The following is an 18,501-nucleotide window of genomic DNA, read 5'->3' as shown; positions in this document are numbered from 1 at the left end:
AGGAATTATACCATTAAATTGGAGAAATATAGATTCTTACACTGCAACAAGTGTATTACGATATTTCTCCACTCGAGACAGTTAAATTTTATTATTTAAAGAGCGAGGCTTGCCGAGCCCTTTAAATAATAAAATTTAACTGTCGAGAGTGGAGAAATATCGTAATACACGAGTTATAGTGTCTGAATCTGTTTCTCTAATGCTTTTTATCGTTCTTTTTCAAAGATTTTCAGAAAATTGTGCTCTTTATATGCGACGTCATCAGGCAAGGTCGCCTTTTTCCATGACGTCACAATAGGAAAATTGAGAAGAAAACAAAACATTTTGACGTCATAATCAAATTTCGACTAATCATTTGCCGAGAACAGATTTTTCACTAGTGAGGAGAAATATTTTTCTCACACCGGTCAGGAAATGTGAAAATAGCACAAAAATTAGAGAAGAGCAAATGTCAAATTTATTAAAAAATTATATAAACCAAATTACAATTTACCATCATCTTACAGACCTATCAGCTTAACTAGTGTAGTGGCAAAATTAATGGAAAGAATTATAACATACAGGTTAGAAGGATTTGTAGAAATGAACAACATCATGGACCAAGAACAAGAAGGTTTTCGACATTTTAGAGGTACAACAAATGCCTTATTATCTTTAACACAAGCTATTTTTAATGGATTTAACAAAGACAAAACCACTATTGTCATTTTTATCGATTTTGAAAAAGCTTATGATAGCGTTTGGAGAGAGGGTTTAATGGTAAAGTTACACAATGACGGCATCAAAGGGAAAATGTGGATGTGGATTAATGCCTTCCTCAGTCACCGAGAAGCTAGATGCATGGTGAACAATTACAAAAGTCCTTGGTTTCAAACCAGTATTGGTCTGCCACAAGGATCTGTTATCTCCCCAATCCTGTTTAATATTTTTATAAAAGATATTTTTAAATCCGTGTCTGCAGACTGCTGTAAGTTTGCAGATGATGCAACTATTTGGCACTCACATTCAGATCCAAAAGGTATACAAGAAAAATTGCAAAAAGATCTCAATCAAATACAAAAATGGAGCAATGATTGGAGAATGAAACTTAGCATTCAAAAAACAGAGTACAGTATTTTCAGTAAAGAAAAAAATAAAGTCCAAAATATCAAACTAAAGCTTGGAAACACAATTCTAAAATACAACCCTAATCCAGTTATACTTGGATTAAAATTAGATGAACAACTAAATTTCAATAGTCACATAGAATCTACAGTAAAGAAAGCCAAAAGATCTTTAGGAATTATAAGAGAAATCAAGGGAATAGCATTAATACCAACAAAGACACTCATTCAAATATATGACAGCTTAGTATGTTCAATTTTTAATTATGCTAGTAGTATTTGGCAATCCAGCACTTCAAGTCATCTGGACAAATTAAATGAAATACAAAGAAAAGGGTTAGCATTGTGTTTAGATCTACCATCTCAATCATCCCTTGAAGCATTAGAAGTACTTAGTGGAACATTACCAATAGATTTAAGAAGAGAGGAAATGGCCATCAGAGAGTTAGGAAAAATTAATTCTTATAGTAATAATGTCCCAATTAAAAGAAAATTTGAAATTTGGAAAGAGGAGAAAAATCCAGAAAAATTTATATCACCACTAGGAAAAATGTACCAACAAACTGAAGATATGAAAGATACAGAATTGGTTGATATAGACAAGATAGAACCGCAGTATGAATACCAAGGTCTAGTATCAGTCATTAGAGCCCCTGACTACTGGCGTAACATAGGCAGCTCAAAATCCAGAACAACAGCCCAAATAGAGGAAGGAAAACAAATCATTTCGGAACAAGTCCAATCTCAAACACCAAACACAGCAGTTGCTTTTACAGATGGGTCATGTTTAGGAAATCCAGGCCCCTGCGGTGCAGGAGCTATAATTTACATTAATGATAAAGAAGAAAAATTAAAAAGACCTGTCTCTAACAAAGGATCAATCTTGCTAGCTGAACTTATAGCAATAAAAATGGTTCTGGACTACATAGAATCTATTTCAAAAGAGCAAATTAATACTTTAACTTTATTTTCGGACAGTCAGACAGCATTAGGTATCTTAACTCTCAATTGGAAAAGTGACAGCTATCATCAAACCATTAACGAAATCAAAGGGAAAATAAAAAATTTAAACGAACATGGATTTTTAATAAACTTAAACTGGACACCAGGACATGCCAACATAAAAGGAAATGACGAGGCAGACTCCTTGGCAAAAGAAGCTGCTAAAGAAGCAGAAACGCTAGCCAGTGATGACATAGTGTTTACAAAACAAGATGTAAAAAAAGCAGCTAAAAATTCTGTTACAAAAAAATGGCAACGCAGATGGGAAAATAGTAATACTGGACGTCACTATTTCAGATTTCATCCTGAAGTTAAAGATAAAGTAAAAAAAGACTTCCCGTCAAAAAAAATGTACAACATAATCAACAGTTTACGAACAGGTTATTCTAAATTAAATGCATACCAATTTATAATTAACCAGCACATCAACTCGGAAACCTGTCATCACTGCAAACAAAAAGAAAATGTACAACACTACCTTTTTGAATGTGACCTGTATTCAGATGCCAGAGACAAATTATTTCATCAAATATACTTCATAACAGGACAAATTCCAACAGATCTAGACAATTTATTAACAATCAATTTGCCAAATGCAGAAAATATCAATCAACTATTAGCGGAGTACATAGAGGAAACAAACCGTTTTAGTGGATAATTTGATACAAATTTCTTTAAATTATTTATATTTTTAATTTTTCATGCCATTTCAATAACCTAATAAACCATTTTTTAAATTTATTTCACTTCATACAATAATTCTATAATATTTTTAAAGCGCCACCTACAATATATAAGTACAAAGGAGAAACTACATTTGTGATAATTATTTTACAAGAGAGGATAATTTACAAGAGAGATTACTCTGTCATCACGACAAAGATTGAAGATTGAAGATTGTGTTATTTCTATGAAGATTTTTATGGCTTATAGCTGAGGGAGGTAATGGGGGTACTTTCATAACGAAAAAACTGTAATAATTCTTGCCAAATGACATTAACAGTAATTTTTGGGGCATGACAATAAAAATGTACAAAAGAATCGACCGATTTAGACGAAACACTTTCATTTTTTTCTAAAATGTCAACATGGTCAATAATGATAACTATTTGAGACCTCTGACGAATCATGATAAGCATAATTTGACGAATCATGGTAAAATTTTAACCAATTTGACGCTAATGGTAACCAAAAATTACCATTTGACGCCTGACGGTAAAGGGCATTAGCCAAGAAATCAAACATCCACCCAAAATGCAATTTTCCTGAATCAACAAAAATTGGTATCCACAAAAGCACAAATATCTTACAACTCCAACCAATGCAAAATGTACAACTATGATGGAGAGTAAGATTGGCATACTTAACTATGTTTGTGCTTCTGATTATTAAACTTTATTTTAAAACTAAACATGCTAAATGTCATCATGTGTTATAAATTATTTAACTATGTTTTTATAACTTGTATATTAGAAGGTTATCCATTCTTTTCCAGGTTTAATCTGTTATTACTAGATCCAGGAGAGATCTATTTTGAAGACTACAGTGTTTTCTATTATCCTTGTGGTCTTCCAGAACCAGAAGCTGTCAAAAGGTACACAATGTTTTTATGTTTCCAATTATCATGATTATATTATTCAAATGATTTTACAAAAATATTTGTTCTGACCTTTCTCATTTAAATGAATGTGACTTCTATGATAGATAATGGAGACATCATGAAAACATGTAAGTTGCAATTTAGTCAAGTCAATCTAGCATAAATTAGTCCAGTTAATCCAGCATAAATTAGTCCAGTCAATCTAGCATAAATTTGACCCTAACCTTAATGTAATTTCAACAGAAGATTTTAAAGTTTTAATCTTTAGCATTATACCCCAAATATACACAGAAAAAAGTCCCATACAATATTACTTGAGGAAGACTAAAAAAATCACCATTTAATATTCAATTCATATTGAGATTTGCATTAAAAAGGGAGATAACTCTGCAAAAAGACAGAAATATCAATAAAAATTGATACAAAATTATAACTATACCGCTTCTATTCATCAGAATGTAATGATTCTTGATTTTAAGCCGTCTTTAGAGTATAACAAACAACTCTAAAGGTGTTTTCCCATCTTTTATCATGCTATTATCTAGATTTCGTAATTCATTAGTTGACCATTTATTGAATTTTCAACATATCAAGGTAAAGAATCTCACATTTAATAAAATTAATTAAGCATGTATTCTTCTTTTTGTAGTTTAAAGTTTCTTTAAACAAGTAAGATGCTGAAAAAATATAATATACAGATATAAACAATACCAAATTTTCACATTATTTTTTCAAAATGGTCACAAAGCTACATATTTACAATTTCTTTAATGAAAAATGCACACAAAAAAAAATAAAACTACACATAACACTTCTGTTTTGTACATTTCATTAGCAGAAGGTTATATAATTTAGTCAAATACAAACTTATTACCCCATCAAAGTATCATACTTAACATAAATTATAAGAAAATCAACCAAAAACTGACCCAAAAAAAGACTCATTTTTGCGTATTTATCTCCCCTTCCAATGTTAATTTCCATAGGAAACTAAAAATGCTGATTTTGAGTTTTCCTCAAGTTAGATTTTATTGGACTCTTTTCTATGTATATTAAGGGCTTAAAACTATAGATTAGAACTAAAACATTTTCTGTTGCAATTTGTTTGGGGTTAAATCTTAGTTTGACTGGACTACATTGGTACTTTTTTTTTGCTTGGACAAAAACATTATTTCTCTGATAAAGTATTATTATGAAAGGATTTTTAAAGATTCTTTAGGGATAAAAATCGAACAAAATAATAATTTTGGCTGAACATTCTGTATTCATCTGCATATTTTTAAAAAAAATCTTTTATTCAGTAAAATTGCTTGTTTATGTCAATTTTAATCAAAATATTAGATAGATTTTGCAATTTGTTTTTTATTGTGATAACACAGCACACTATTTGTTCTTTTTTTCTGAAGGAAACAGAGAGGACATTTGAAAATATGTTCCAAGTCAGTTGTGTTTGTTCCAAAGGAAAGTCAGAACCCTATTCTGAAGGTATTATTTAAGTTACACACTAATATAAATCTATTTTATATTATAATTGTACAAACAATTGTCTGATCTTTATTATGGAACTGTATGTGCTATCTATTTATATTTAATACTGAAAGGTACTTTAACATAACAACTTGTCAAGTCAACAGGCAGTATAGAGCTATAAAGATAAGAAGATGTGATAAAATTATCAATTAGACAGTTCTACACCAGAGACCAAATGACATAAAGACTGTATATGTAGTATGAACATTTGTTTATTACTGGACATTTGTTTATTACTGGACATTTTTTTATTACTGGACATTTGTTTATTACTGGACATTTTTTTATTACTGGACATTTGTTTATTACTGGACATTTGTTTATTACTGGACATTTGTTTATTACTGGACATTTGTTTATTACTGGACATTTTTTTATTACTGGACATTTTTTTATTACTGGACATTTGTTTATTACTGGACATTTGTTTATTACTGGACATTTTTTTATTACTGGACATTTGTTTATTACTGGACATTTGTTTATTACTGGACATTTCATGTCCTTTTTGGTTTATTGCATTTTTCTATTAGACTTGCATTGACACATTCCCTACTTCTTTATTTATTCACGTTTAAATAACACAAATACAAAAAGAGTTTACCTTTAATGGGTAGAAGGAACCTTAAAAGAAGGGAGAGAAATGAATTCTGTGATGCAGACATGCATTTCCCTGAACCTTTAAAACAAAATTACTGATATTAACATTTGCATTTTACAAGTATTACTTGACATGTTTCAATTTGTAAGAACCTTTTCATTATAGTTTTCTAATCTGTTTCTATTACAGTTTCCATTAAGATATGTGACAGAAGTAGATGAGTGGTCTGGTGGGTTGTTTTCTAAGTAAGTAACCTTATTTATCTATTGTAACTAAAAAATTAGAATATAACTTGTAACTTTTAATCCTGTTGTTTTTTAGAGTGCAGATGGAGAACAACATTAAGACAAACTCTGCCTTTTTATGTAAACTAAATTGCAATCATGTCTCACTTTTATCTACCATGCCACTTGCTTAACAGAAATGGGTATTTCCTTTCACTTCTTGAAATCTTCTTTTACTTTGTATTAACAGCAATTATATTAAGTCCCTACGGAACAAATATTTATTTCTAGTTGATCCTGCAAAATGACAAACGCCAAGACACTTGATGAACATTGATAGTCCAGGGATATAAGTGATCCCCTCTTTCTGGTAAATGACGTCATAAAGGTCTGCATAATTGACAAATGTTTTCGATAAAGGACATAACTCGAAAGTAATCTATTATATCATGATGTATGATTTACTGTAACAATTCATCCACACTAATCTTCGATTGATTATCTGCCATTTTAACATTCCATACCTATTGTACATTTGTTCATACTAGTGTTTGTAGAAAAATTAAATTGTTGTCTATAGTTAGATTGATGGAATATTAACTTAATTGTTGTCTATAATTAGATTGATGGAATATTAACTTAATTGTTGTCTATAATTAGATTGATGGAATATTAACTTAATTGTTGTCTATCGTTAGATTGATGGAATATTAACTTAATTGTTGTCTATCGTTAGATTGATGGAATATTAACTTAATTGTTGTCTATCGTTAGATTGATGGAATATTAACTTAATTGTTGTCTATCGTTAGATTGATGGAATATTAACTTAATTGTTGTCTATCGTTAGATTGATGGAATATTAACTTAATTGTTGTCTATCGTTAGATTGATGGAATATTAACTTAATTGTTGTCTATCGTTAGATTGATGGAATATTAACTTAATTGTTGTCTATAATTAGATTGATGGAATATTAACTTAATTGTTGTCTATCGTTAGATTGATGGAATATTAACTTAATTGTTGTCTATCGTTAGATTGATGGAATATTAACTTAATTGTTGTCTATCGTTAGATTGATGGAATATTAACTTAATTGTTGTCTATAATTAGATTGATGGAATATTGACTTAATTGTTGTCTATAGTTAGATTAATGGAATATTAACTTAATTGTTGTCTATAGTTAGATTGATGGAATATTAACTTAATGTTTTATCTTTTTTTTCTTCAGGATAGACCATAAAGATAAAATGATAAAAGTGGCCTGCACACAAACTGTAGCAATGAAAGAAAATAACATACTAAGTCCTTATGTCTTCATTAAGGTAATGCAAAGGGTTTAACATATATAATATAAAAATAAATGTGTGTATTTGGTAATAATTTAATTTTGGATGTAACGCGTCTTCTAATTGACTGACTGACTGACGTTATTTTGTTATCAGCCCATAGACATAATTTAGTCATGTGACCGTGACGTCATCAACGTTTTTTCATGGTTTTCCATGGTTTAAAATGGAATTTAGAATTAAATTATAAGAAATGACTGTAATATTTGTTCTGTCTATTCAAAATAACATAAAAAATGTGGTGCACACTGTTAAATAACCTGCTACACGCGTTATTCAGTGTGCACCAAATTTTTTATGTTATTTCTTCATAGACAGAAAAAATATTACAGTCATTTCTTAAATAATGTAATGGAATGTAAATAATAAACATAGAAACTTTGAAGTGTTTGAAATGGCATTCTTTGCAAAAATATATGAATATAATGAATAAACATTTAACCATTTTGTAATTTATACAGTGTGAAATGCTTTGGTTCTTTTAGAACTGATAGAATATAAGGGTGCATAAGACTGATAAGTGACTACTAAATGGAGGTATTGTTTACAAAGATACTTGTATGAAACTAGGATTTCCTGTCAATGCTATTTATATACAGGGAATATCCCCTAGTGTTTTATTCAAAGCTTTTTAAAGTACCCTTAACATCAAGGACTAAGATATTTGCTTAAAATGCTTTTCAACGCTAATCTGAATGAAATGCTATACTGCTCATCTGAGAGTACTGTTGAGCCAAAAACCTAATATTGGTGTCAACTTTGGCGGGAAGAACTGCATGAGAAAACTATTATAGAACTTTAAAATATGTTTTAATATTTGAATTTACTTTGTTCATGAGTACTGAAATTTTGTAATGGAAATTTTCGAGGTATTGATGCTATAAAATATTTTTTTTAAGGAACCAGCAGAACACATTTTTTCACTGAATTATGTTGTTGTTGATGATTGTTTACCACAAATATGTCAATTACACAGAGCCTCTACACTCCCCCCTTCTGAACAGAATGCTATGGTGAGTTTTAAACAATATTTTGATGCTTTTTTGGGTTGTCTAACATTTTAATTTATACATATTAAGGATAAAAAATCAGAATCCTTTAACTGATACAGCTTTCATTGAACTGAAAAATTAAGTGTCCATATGTATTTCATTAAGGGGAAAGATATAAGTTTAAGGTACACAAAAAAATCTACATCAGACTAATATTCTAAATTGTAAATTCAGAAATTATTGTATACATTTAAATTGGTTTTTTTAAGAAAGGACAAAAGTGCAATGTTAATCATTATGATTTCCTGAAAATCTGAATATATTTATTTTATATCAGAATGACTGGTTATTGCAATACTTACCAAGTCTCATTATGGGTATTAATAAAAACCTCCCTTTGATTTCTAAATTTACAGTTATTTTAATCTTCTATACCACTTAGGCAACATGGTTATAGTATTTTGTATTTTTGTAATTTTGTCTCACCTGTTGTAAAGGCCGGACTAAAGATCCTAGATTTCATCATAGTCCTAACAGTGGTTTCATCTACATTTTGGTTCAGTCTGTGATTAAAGGTTTCAAACTTTCATTGAATGTTATGAACCATTTGAATCTTTTTTATTTATTTTTGGTGTATTTTACTAATAAATAACGTTTTTATAATGACAAGCGCAGACAAGAAAGACCCAATGTTGTATGGAATCATATACAATTTTGTTTATAACATTATTTTTATTAATTACAGATTAATGCTATTGTTCTGTCGAGAAGGTCAAGAGTAAAGTTCAATACAAGTTGGTATGTACATACAAGTAATTTGAATACCTAGTACAGATGTTTGACTGTTGTTACCATTTTTATTAATGGTCTATTTAAAGAGATGATATTACTTTGAGGACCTTACATTATTTTCAATTGTGATCTTTCTATGATATTTGAGAAATCCTTCTCAGCTGGTAAGATGTACTGATAACTGAGCCCGTTTTTCTAGCAGGATATTCCTTGATTGAGGATTCCTGATGACAAAAAAAGCTTCTAAAGTAAGGGTTCCTAATTGTAAAGTGCAGTCATCTTTTTCAAAATGTAAGCCATCATGACTTGTTAAACCAATATGAAATATATTTGACAAAAACAGAGATATTTCCAATTTGTAGTACCGGTAGATAAAATTCCTTGACCTTTCGCCGTTCATGACTAATCACCAGATTGTTAAGTGTCATAAATAAAACCATACTTGCCCTTTTATGAAGCATGCATTGATTTCCCATACAAGTCTCTCTCAATCATACAACATATATCACCTTACTTTTTATATAGTGCTTCAATAATGGTTGTCTTTTATTGTCTGCAGGTTGGAAGATTTATATGAAAATATCGTCCTGGAAACACAAGGTGACAGAATCACACCGTTAGTGACCAATCCTGGACGTATTATGTTGACCAATAAAATATTGTACTTCCAACCGTTTAATAATATAGAAAGTGTAAGTACAGGAGTAATATATCAATTTTATAATATAATATAATATTGCTGTTTATATTAACCAAAGAAGTTCATTAGTTATTTTAATTGTTGAAGTCTTCAAGTTTCAAATATTTAAGACGGATTTTCAAAAATGGGGAAAAATACATTCTTCGGACTTAAATATATCATTGGATTGAAATATGACTCTGTAAAAATTCTTCACTTCTCTTGTGTCTCAGCAGTAAATGATTGAAAGCTTATATGTTGATTAAATTATCTCTATATTTCAGATACCAGTAATAAAAATCAGATTAAAAGATATAAATAGACTCATAAAAAGGAGATTTTTATTGAGACAGATAGTAAGTATTTTTAAAGTGAACATTGAATGATTGTTGGTTGCTCAACATCTTTTTGACATAATTGTCATATCTAACTTTCTGGATAATTTTATCAAAGTATGAGTAAAATTTAACCAACTGTTAACCAACTGTCCATATGTTGTAAAAGAAAAGAAGGGTCAACTCTATTAAAACTTGCATGATTAAAAATATTTTGTAAAGAAGGCAATACTTTATTTTACTTTGATACAAAAGTATTGATATTCCTTATAGGTTTACCAAACACATCCTTTCTTTGTAGTTGACCTGACAATGGCCATACGAGTGAATAGATAATATGTGTTGTCATTTGGTCAAAAGGCGGCTGTACAAGAAAGAGCAATTAAAGTAGTACAAATTATATTTATTTTTTAGGGTATAGAAATTTTCTGTAAAGAAGGCAGCTCTTGTACTCATCTGTACTTATCATTATCTAGTCCAGAGTTACGCAACGACCTTTTCTTCAAAATGAAGGAACAAAGTGGTAAGTGTTGAACTGTAAAGATGTATATGTCCTAGATGAGAAATAATTAGATTTAGAATGTTACCGTTCTGTTGATGAGATTTAAAATAATAATAATAGCTACCTTTATATTGGAGTATATTCACTGTTACTTTCATTAAATTTAAAAGTTAAATTATGGATCAATAAAAGACAGTTGTGTCTCTTTCCTCTGTGAGTTGAAATGACGTTTAGTTGTCATCACCTGCCTTCAGTCATCTCTGTCATTAGGGTCCTTTTTGTCACACTTTTATCAGTGGCGGATGCAGGAATTTTCGAAAGGGGGGGTGCTAGCCCAGGGCAAAGGGGGGGGGGGGGGTGCAGGGGGGGTGCAAACATATGTCCCTATTCAAATGCATTGATCGGCCAAAATAAAGGGGGGGTGCGGACCCCCGGAACCCCCCCTCTGGATCCGCCACTGCTTTTATTAATACACAACTTGTGGAGACAAAAAAAACTCAAATAGCACTGAATTAACAAGCACCTTGAGTTGCAAAGCACATTAAACCTGAACACACTTATTTTTAGTACATAGAGAAACACCTAAAAAATCACTTGATATATGATAAAATTTGTTTACCCAAAAGGAAGTTTTTCAACAACTATTCTCACATATGAACGCCAAAATATTTAGTTAAACAAGAAATAACATTATTATTCTATTCTTTTGAATTAAGAAAAGATTTAATAATTCAATTTCAGATTTAGATTTAGAGTCGCCTGGCCAGGAGGATATGACCTTACGGTGGCAGAGTGGCAATATATCTAATTATGATTATCTTATGTATTTGAACAGGTATGGTAGCAAACTTTTATAATTACATTATCAGTTTTAAGGTAGTATTGGGATATAATCAAAATGTGACAGTTTTCCCAGTACATTACCAAAAAAATTATACTGTGCTATTTTAAAAGAATGTCATAACAGTTAAAGGTCACTGAGCTTGTTTACAAACTACAGGTTGTAAAAATGTACAATTTTGTAAAGATATAAAGAAAAGCATTATTTTGTGAATTGAAAGAACTGGAGTCACACCAACATGTCATGTCTGACATAGTAATATTTAAAAATTCAATGAATTCTTTGAATGTATCAAACCTATGATATCAAAGTCAGGTGACAACTGTCTGAAGGATATACACCTTTCAATGCTTCTATGAGAAGGTCAAGTGTCACAGGATGCAAAATATTGATAGAGTCTAAAGTTCTGAGAACATGCAATACATAACTTATTTATAAATGAACAATCAACAGTTTTGGGAAAGGTGTGAACATACTTAAAGGCCATACGGTGACCTATAGTTGTTAATGTCTGTGTCGTTTTGGTCTTTTGTGGATAGTTGTCTTATTGTCAATCATACCACATCTTCTTTTTTATATTAAAGTCATCAAATTTGTATTTCAGTTTAGCAGACAGAAGTTTTAGTGACCTAACACAATACCCAGTGATGCCTTGGGTCTTATCAGATTACTCATCTAGTCACCTTGGTAAGGTTTTCTTAGATTAAGTTAAATAATGATTATGAAGATAAATTTTCCTGTTTGCATGCTCTACCTACATGATTAAAAAGATCTACAGTTTACTCAATTATATCAACGACGGAAATACTGCAAGTTGTGAATTAATTCTGTGCATTTATTATTGCTATTTACCATCAATGACTAAAAACACCAGATCAAAGTGAAAATGTTGCATATAAAAAATGCTATCCAATTTATAATGGAAGTTTCATTCTTGCAAATGCTATCCTGTCAGAATTTTGACATTTATTAAAAAATAATATATTCTGTTTGTTTTAGATTTAAATGACCCATCAGTTTTTAGAGATTTATCCAAACCTATTGGAGCATTAAATGAAGACAGAATTGAGAAAACAAGGGTAACTATCTTAAAACTGATAAATGTTTTTATAAAAATATCATTTGTTTTTACTTTTTAAAAGCACAATTTTAAACCTAACACTTGACAAACCAGTTGAACTTATGTACATTGTTTGGTATTAAACTCACAATTTCCACAAAAAATGTCAACCCATGGATGAGATTATTTTCACATTTGTTCTAGTAAAGTTCAAATCTCTCAATGACTGGATGTTTGCATGTTTAAAATTTATACTCCTTCATTTGCTTATTATCATACATTTGTAGATTGGATCCTCTGTAATGGCTCGGTTAAAGTCTTGTTTTTTTTCTAAAACTTCAATAATTGATATATTTGAACCTTTTTTTTTAGGAAAGATACAGAGAAATGCCAGAACCAAAGTTTTTATATGGATCTCATTATTCAACACCTGGTTATGTTTTGTTTTACCTAGCTAGAATAGGTAAATATATTAAAATTACTAGAATCATTTTGTTACAGTGGTAATATGACAGGTTTTGTCTATTCACAATAAAAATGAATAAAAATTTGTTGGAAGAAAAGTAAATTCAGAAACCAATATGTGAGTGTAGCTAATGCAACAGAAAATATTCTTTTTTTTATGGCCCCACCATGAATTTGTCGGTGCCATATAGTTTTACTCTTGTCTGTCATTCTGTAATCCCTCATTCCCTCATTCCCCAAACCATTATACAGAGTTTTTTTTCAAAACGCCTTCATATATTGGGCTGATTGGTATGTGAGTTAACCATGATGAGTTACAGATCAAGTATAAGTTTCGTTCCGCTCTGCTAATTTTTGCCGAAATTATGGGCTTTGGACTCTGATAAATTGTTGAAAATCACAGTTATACAGACTTTTTTTCTAAATATTTTCAGATATTGGGATGATTTTTGGCATGTGAGTTAACCAAGATGAGTTACAGATCAAATTAAAGTTTTGTTAGGCCCCGCTAATTTTTGCTGAAATTACGGGCTATGGACTTTGATTAATTGTTGAAAATCACAGTTATACAGACTTTTTTTCTAAACATCTTCAGATATTGGGCTGATTTTTGGTATGCCAGTTAGCGATGATGAGTTACAGATCAAGTTTAAGTTTCGTTCTGCTCCGATAATTTTTGCCGAAATTACGGTCTATGGACTTAAATAAATTGTTGAAAATCACAGTTATACAGACCTTTTTTCTAAATGCTTTCAGATACTGGGCTGATTTTTGCTATGTGAGCTAACCATGATGAGTTAAAGATAAAGTTTAAGTTTTGTTCTGCTCCACTAATTTTTGCCAAAATTAAGGCTTTACAACTTTGAAAATTTTTGAAAATCACAGTTATACAAACTTTTTTTCTATACGCCTCCAGATTTTGAGCTGATTTGCGATATGTGAGACTACCATCATGTTTGTGTCCACATGTGTTATTGAAATTATTTTCAACTTTTTGAGACGGGGCCATTCGTGTGGCTTTGACACATTTAGTTCAATCTACATAGAAAATTTCTCTAATTTGGGGTAACAATAACTGATGTTACACTTGTCAAGAAAATAACATAACTTTTGCTGGAATCTAATATATTTTCTAAAAATATAAATGATGTTATTGTTAATGTCATCTTTAAAAACTGGAGTTATCTCCCATTGTCTAGAATTGTACTTGAATTAACTACAACCAATGCTTTATAGACAATGCAATATTTGATTTTACTTCCCACTGATAAATTATCGCAAACTTTACCCTTCAATGGGTACAAGCACTTAGATTAATACTTATTAGCTGATTTGGGTAAGTTGTTTATTGTGAAATTTAAATTTTTCCAGTGATTTATAATGATTGTTTAATTTCTTGAAATTTAGGAATTTAGTGCATGATACATATTTTACCAATACCAATTTACATAGAAGTTAACAACTAACTTTTTATTACTTGAAAAAATGAAAGGAAATAGATTTTTGTTCAGTCAAACACTTATTTATATTTTTCAGCCCCAGAATATGTACTGTGTTTACAGAATGGTAAATTTGATCAGCCAGACAGAATGTTTAACAGGTAAAAATTATATAAAAATACAAATAGTTGTTAAAGTTTAATATCTTGCTATTTAAGTAAAAAGATGTAATATGATTGCCAATGAGACAACTCTCCACAAGAGACCAAATGACACAGAAATTAACAACTATAGGTCAACAATGAGTAGAACCCATACAGATTATTCAGCATGAAAAGTCCCTGATATGACATAAATAACGTCTTCAAAGATCACTTTGAAAAATTAGCCAAAACCAATCCAAATCCTAACTTCAACATTGGTCATGATAATCTTGTCAAGCTAGACATGGAAACCATTGTCAACATCTGTGAAAACCAAGAAATAACAATTCAACCTGTTACCTCAACAGAAATCACCAAGCGTATCTCAATATTAAAAAGTAAAAAGGCTGGGGATGTAGAAGGTTTAACTGCAGAACATCTAATTTATGGTGGAACAGAGTTGACTGAATTCCTAGTTACCTTAATTAACAATATATTCTATACAAAGCATGTTCCTGAGGTCATCAAAAAAGGTCTGCTGACCCCTGTCCACAAAAAGGACAAAGACCCTACTATACCATCCAACTATAGAGGCATCACAGTCATTTCCATCATTTGTAAGATTTTGGAGCTTTGTATTAGAGCTAGAATCGAGGGTACACTAAATAAACATCAAAACAAGCTTCAGAAAGGTTTCACTAAAGGTGCATCATCTATTAATATTGCTCTTCTCATCTCTGAAGCAATTAACGAAGCCAAAGATAAAAACGAGTGTCTCATTCTAATAACTCTGGATGCAGAAAAAGCATTTGATGTGGTAGACCATATACACCTATTTTGGAAATTATATCATCAAGGAATTAATGGAGCTACATGGTTACTAATTAAGGAACTATATAACAAAACAACTACACAAGTTAAATCTCAAGGATATATCTCGGAAACATTTGTGAATGAGCAGGGAGTCAAACAAGGTGGAATTCTCTCTGCCAATTTTTACAAGGCCTATAATAAGAATATCCTCGATACTCTTGAATCCACAAACATAGGAATTAAAATTGGAACCAATTATGTGGGTTGCCCAACGTGCGCAGATGACATAATGCTATGTGCTGGCTCAGAACATGATGCCTCAACCCAACTACGCATCATTGAAAACTGTACCAAAAACGATCGAGTAAAGATAAACAGCAAAAAGACTGAAATTCTAATGATTAACAAGAAGAATAAAGATATAAATCTTCAACTTTTTAATGAAAAAATAGACGAAAAGCAAAACATTAAACATTTAGGAATTGAAAGACAAGAGAAAAATAATCCAAATGTAGAGAATAGAATTTCTGTTGCAAGAGCTACAATGTATTCCCTATTAGGAGCTGGATTACATGGAATAAATGGTATAAACCCACTATTATCGTATAAACTATGGCGGACTTATGTTATACCAAGAATGCTCTATGGAATTGAAATTCTCAACATTACTAAAACCGATATACAAAAATTAGAAGCTTTTCAGAAAAAAACTTTTAAACAAATTCTATCCTTACCACAAAGAACTGCAGATGCTGCTATCTATATCTTACTCGGAGCCGAATCTATTGAGCAACTCGTACATAAAGCTGTCATTTCCCTATTTCTAAGAATATCAAAAGATCCCAACTCAATTGAGTGTAAAATTGGAATTAGACAGCTAGCTACAAAAGATGATAAATCAAATAGTTGGTATATAAATGTGGACAGAACTCTCAAATCTTATGATCTTCCATCCGCACATGAGATTATACTAAATCCTGAGAAAAATTGGAAACGATTGACTCATGAAGTTATAGACAAAACCTGGAAAAACAAATGGACCGAATCTGCTAGAAGCAAATCAACACTCAAATATATGGAAGTAAACAACTGGAACTTTAAAAAACCAAACTTCTGTTGGAGCAGTGTCAGAGATAATAAAAGAGATGTTAGCAAAGGGATAATAAAATCCAGGATACTTACAGGAACTTACAAAACCCAAAGTATTACCAACCGATTTGACGGAACAAAATCTGCAGAATGCAAATTGTGCATGGTAGGACCTGAGGATTATAAACATTTCCTAATCAACTGTGAAAGTCTGAATTGTGTGAGGAAAATTCATCAAGATAGACTAAAATCCCTACTAGAGGATAATCATATCCACTATTGCAGTATAATTGATTCTGATGAGGATCTTCTAGAATTGTTGGTTGACTGTTCTAGGAACGACCTTATAACTGTGCCTCAGCAGAGAGACTTAGAACGAATCTGCAAAGACTGGATCTATGCATTGCATGCTAAAAGAACCCAACTTTTGGAAAACAAATGAACAATCAGTTGAGTTCTGAGCTTAAACTACAAGTGGCTGTCAGTCGTGGGAATGTAACATATAACAAGTATTATACTACTTTGTCTATATACTTAATTAATACTAAGTAATTCATAGTTAAACCATAACTAGAGCATATGTATTAATTACCCCTGTAAAAAATCTTATAGACCCAAATTCTATTGACAAACTCTACTGTTTTACTTAAAACTAATTTTTACAAGTCTCTTGTTTTATTCGTATCCCTTACCATTTTATCTTTTAACTACATATATTTAAACTTATTAAGAAACCATACTAGTCCATAAATTTAACCAATTACTAGTACAGATTAGTAGTTCCTTTCACTTTCCGTTGTTAAGAGAATATAAACAACTGATAAGATTACTTTTATCCATTTTATAATTTTAAATGTATAGTGTACATACAAGTTCCTGTTTTAACTAATTTTTAGTTTTATCCTATTCTAACTGTTAATATTATTTTAAATTTTAACCAGTAGATAAAAATTTTAAACAACGCAATTTTAAAAATAAACAAAATTTAAAAAAAAAAAAAAAAAAAAAAAAAAAAAAAAAAAAAAAAAAAATTTAAATGCGGTGACCCTGCAGATAGGGTGGACTTCCAGAAGAAGAAGAAGAAGAAGACAAATACAAAACAATTAAAACTAGAAAACAAATGGCCTGATTTATTTTAAAAATAATGAACGAAAAACAAATATGGTATACAGCAACAAATGAAGACCATGAATAACAGGCCCCTGACTTGGGATAGGGGCAGGGTTAAACAAGTTTGTAGACCTTGGACAGTGGTGTAACAAACAATAAAGATTAATTGAAAAGGGCTTAGCTCATACATATAGAATACAAAGCAGAAATACATCTTACAAAAACACAGAGTGAGCGTAGCAGGATACTTATGCATCCCATCAACAAAAAGACACAAAGTACAGATCTTAGAGTACTGGCAGTTACTGTCAGCTAAGTCAAAGCCAATAAAAACTAATAAAAAAAAACGTGCATCTTATAGTCACTTTTTTGTTTTCTATACATTTCAAACAGACATTATCTTTTATATCATGTTGTTGTTAAGATGGTACATTTTGAATAATAAATAAATGAAAAATTATACATTTCAGTTTGTTAGATACCTGGCAGAATTGTTTAGAAGGTGCAGCTGATTTTAAAGAATTGATACCAGAGTTTTATTCTCCTGATCATCCTGATTTCCTTTACAACAAAGGGGTAAATATTTTTTTTCTAAATAAGCCATTAATTAGCAGGCTATCATTTTGATCCAAATTATTTATGTTGTTTAAAACTATACTATTTTAAAACTTATGCTTTTTGTTTTTATTTGTATAAAATTGAAGATAAATGCTTATTTTACTTATACATTGAAATATCATGCTTTGCTGCAAAACCACAAATGTTCGTATAACGTAAGTAAAAATAAATCAGTTGTCAATTAGAAACATTTAAACAATTGAGTTATC

The 18,501-nt window shown here is 30.4% G+C and overlaps 1 protein-coding gene across 1 annotated transcript in view; it reads left to right on the top strand.

Annotated features, from left to right (window-relative positions):
• The window catches only part of LOC143080905 (protein FAN-like), a 30,766-nt gene that overhangs the window by 1,780 nt on the left and 10,485 nt on the right, over positions 1-18,501 (top strand). The window contains exons 2-16 of the mRNA XM_076257059.1: positions 3,601-3,699; positions 5,112-5,190; positions 6,026-6,081; positions 7,297-7,390; positions 8,314-8,427; positions 9,152-9,204; positions 9,758-9,890; positions 10,162-10,233; positions 10,627-10,735; positions 11,456-11,549; positions 12,160-12,242; positions 12,555-12,634; positions 12,988-13,078; positions 14,617-14,680; positions 18,145-18,250. Of these exons, the coding sequence (XP_076113174.1) occupies positions 3,601-3,699; positions 5,112-5,190; positions 6,026-6,081; positions 7,297-7,390; positions 8,314-8,427; positions 9,152-9,204; positions 9,758-9,890; positions 10,162-10,233; positions 10,627-10,735; positions 11,456-11,549; positions 12,160-12,242; positions 12,555-12,634; positions 12,988-13,078; positions 14,617-14,680; positions 18,145-18,250 (1,327 nt within the window). The remainder of the gene's footprint in view (positions 1-3,600; positions 3,700-5,111; positions 5,191-6,025; positions 6,082-7,296; positions 7,391-8,313; positions 8,428-9,151; positions 9,205-9,757; positions 9,891-10,161; positions 10,234-10,626; positions 10,736-11,455; positions 11,550-12,159; positions 12,243-12,554; positions 12,635-12,987; positions 13,079-14,616; positions 14,681-18,144; positions 18,251-18,501) is intronic.

The sequence above is a fragment of the Mytilus galloprovincialis genome, chromosome 6 (genome assembly GCF_965363235.1).
Source record: "Mytilus galloprovincialis chromosome 6, xbMytGall1.hap1.1, whole genome shotgun sequence".
NCBI classification, from domain to species: domain Eukaryota; kingdom Metazoa; phylum Mollusca; class Bivalvia; order Mytilida; family Mytilidae; genus Mytilus; species Mytilus galloprovincialis.
Note: the sequence above shows the minus strand (reverse complement) of the source record. Positions and strands in the feature narration are given on the sequence as shown.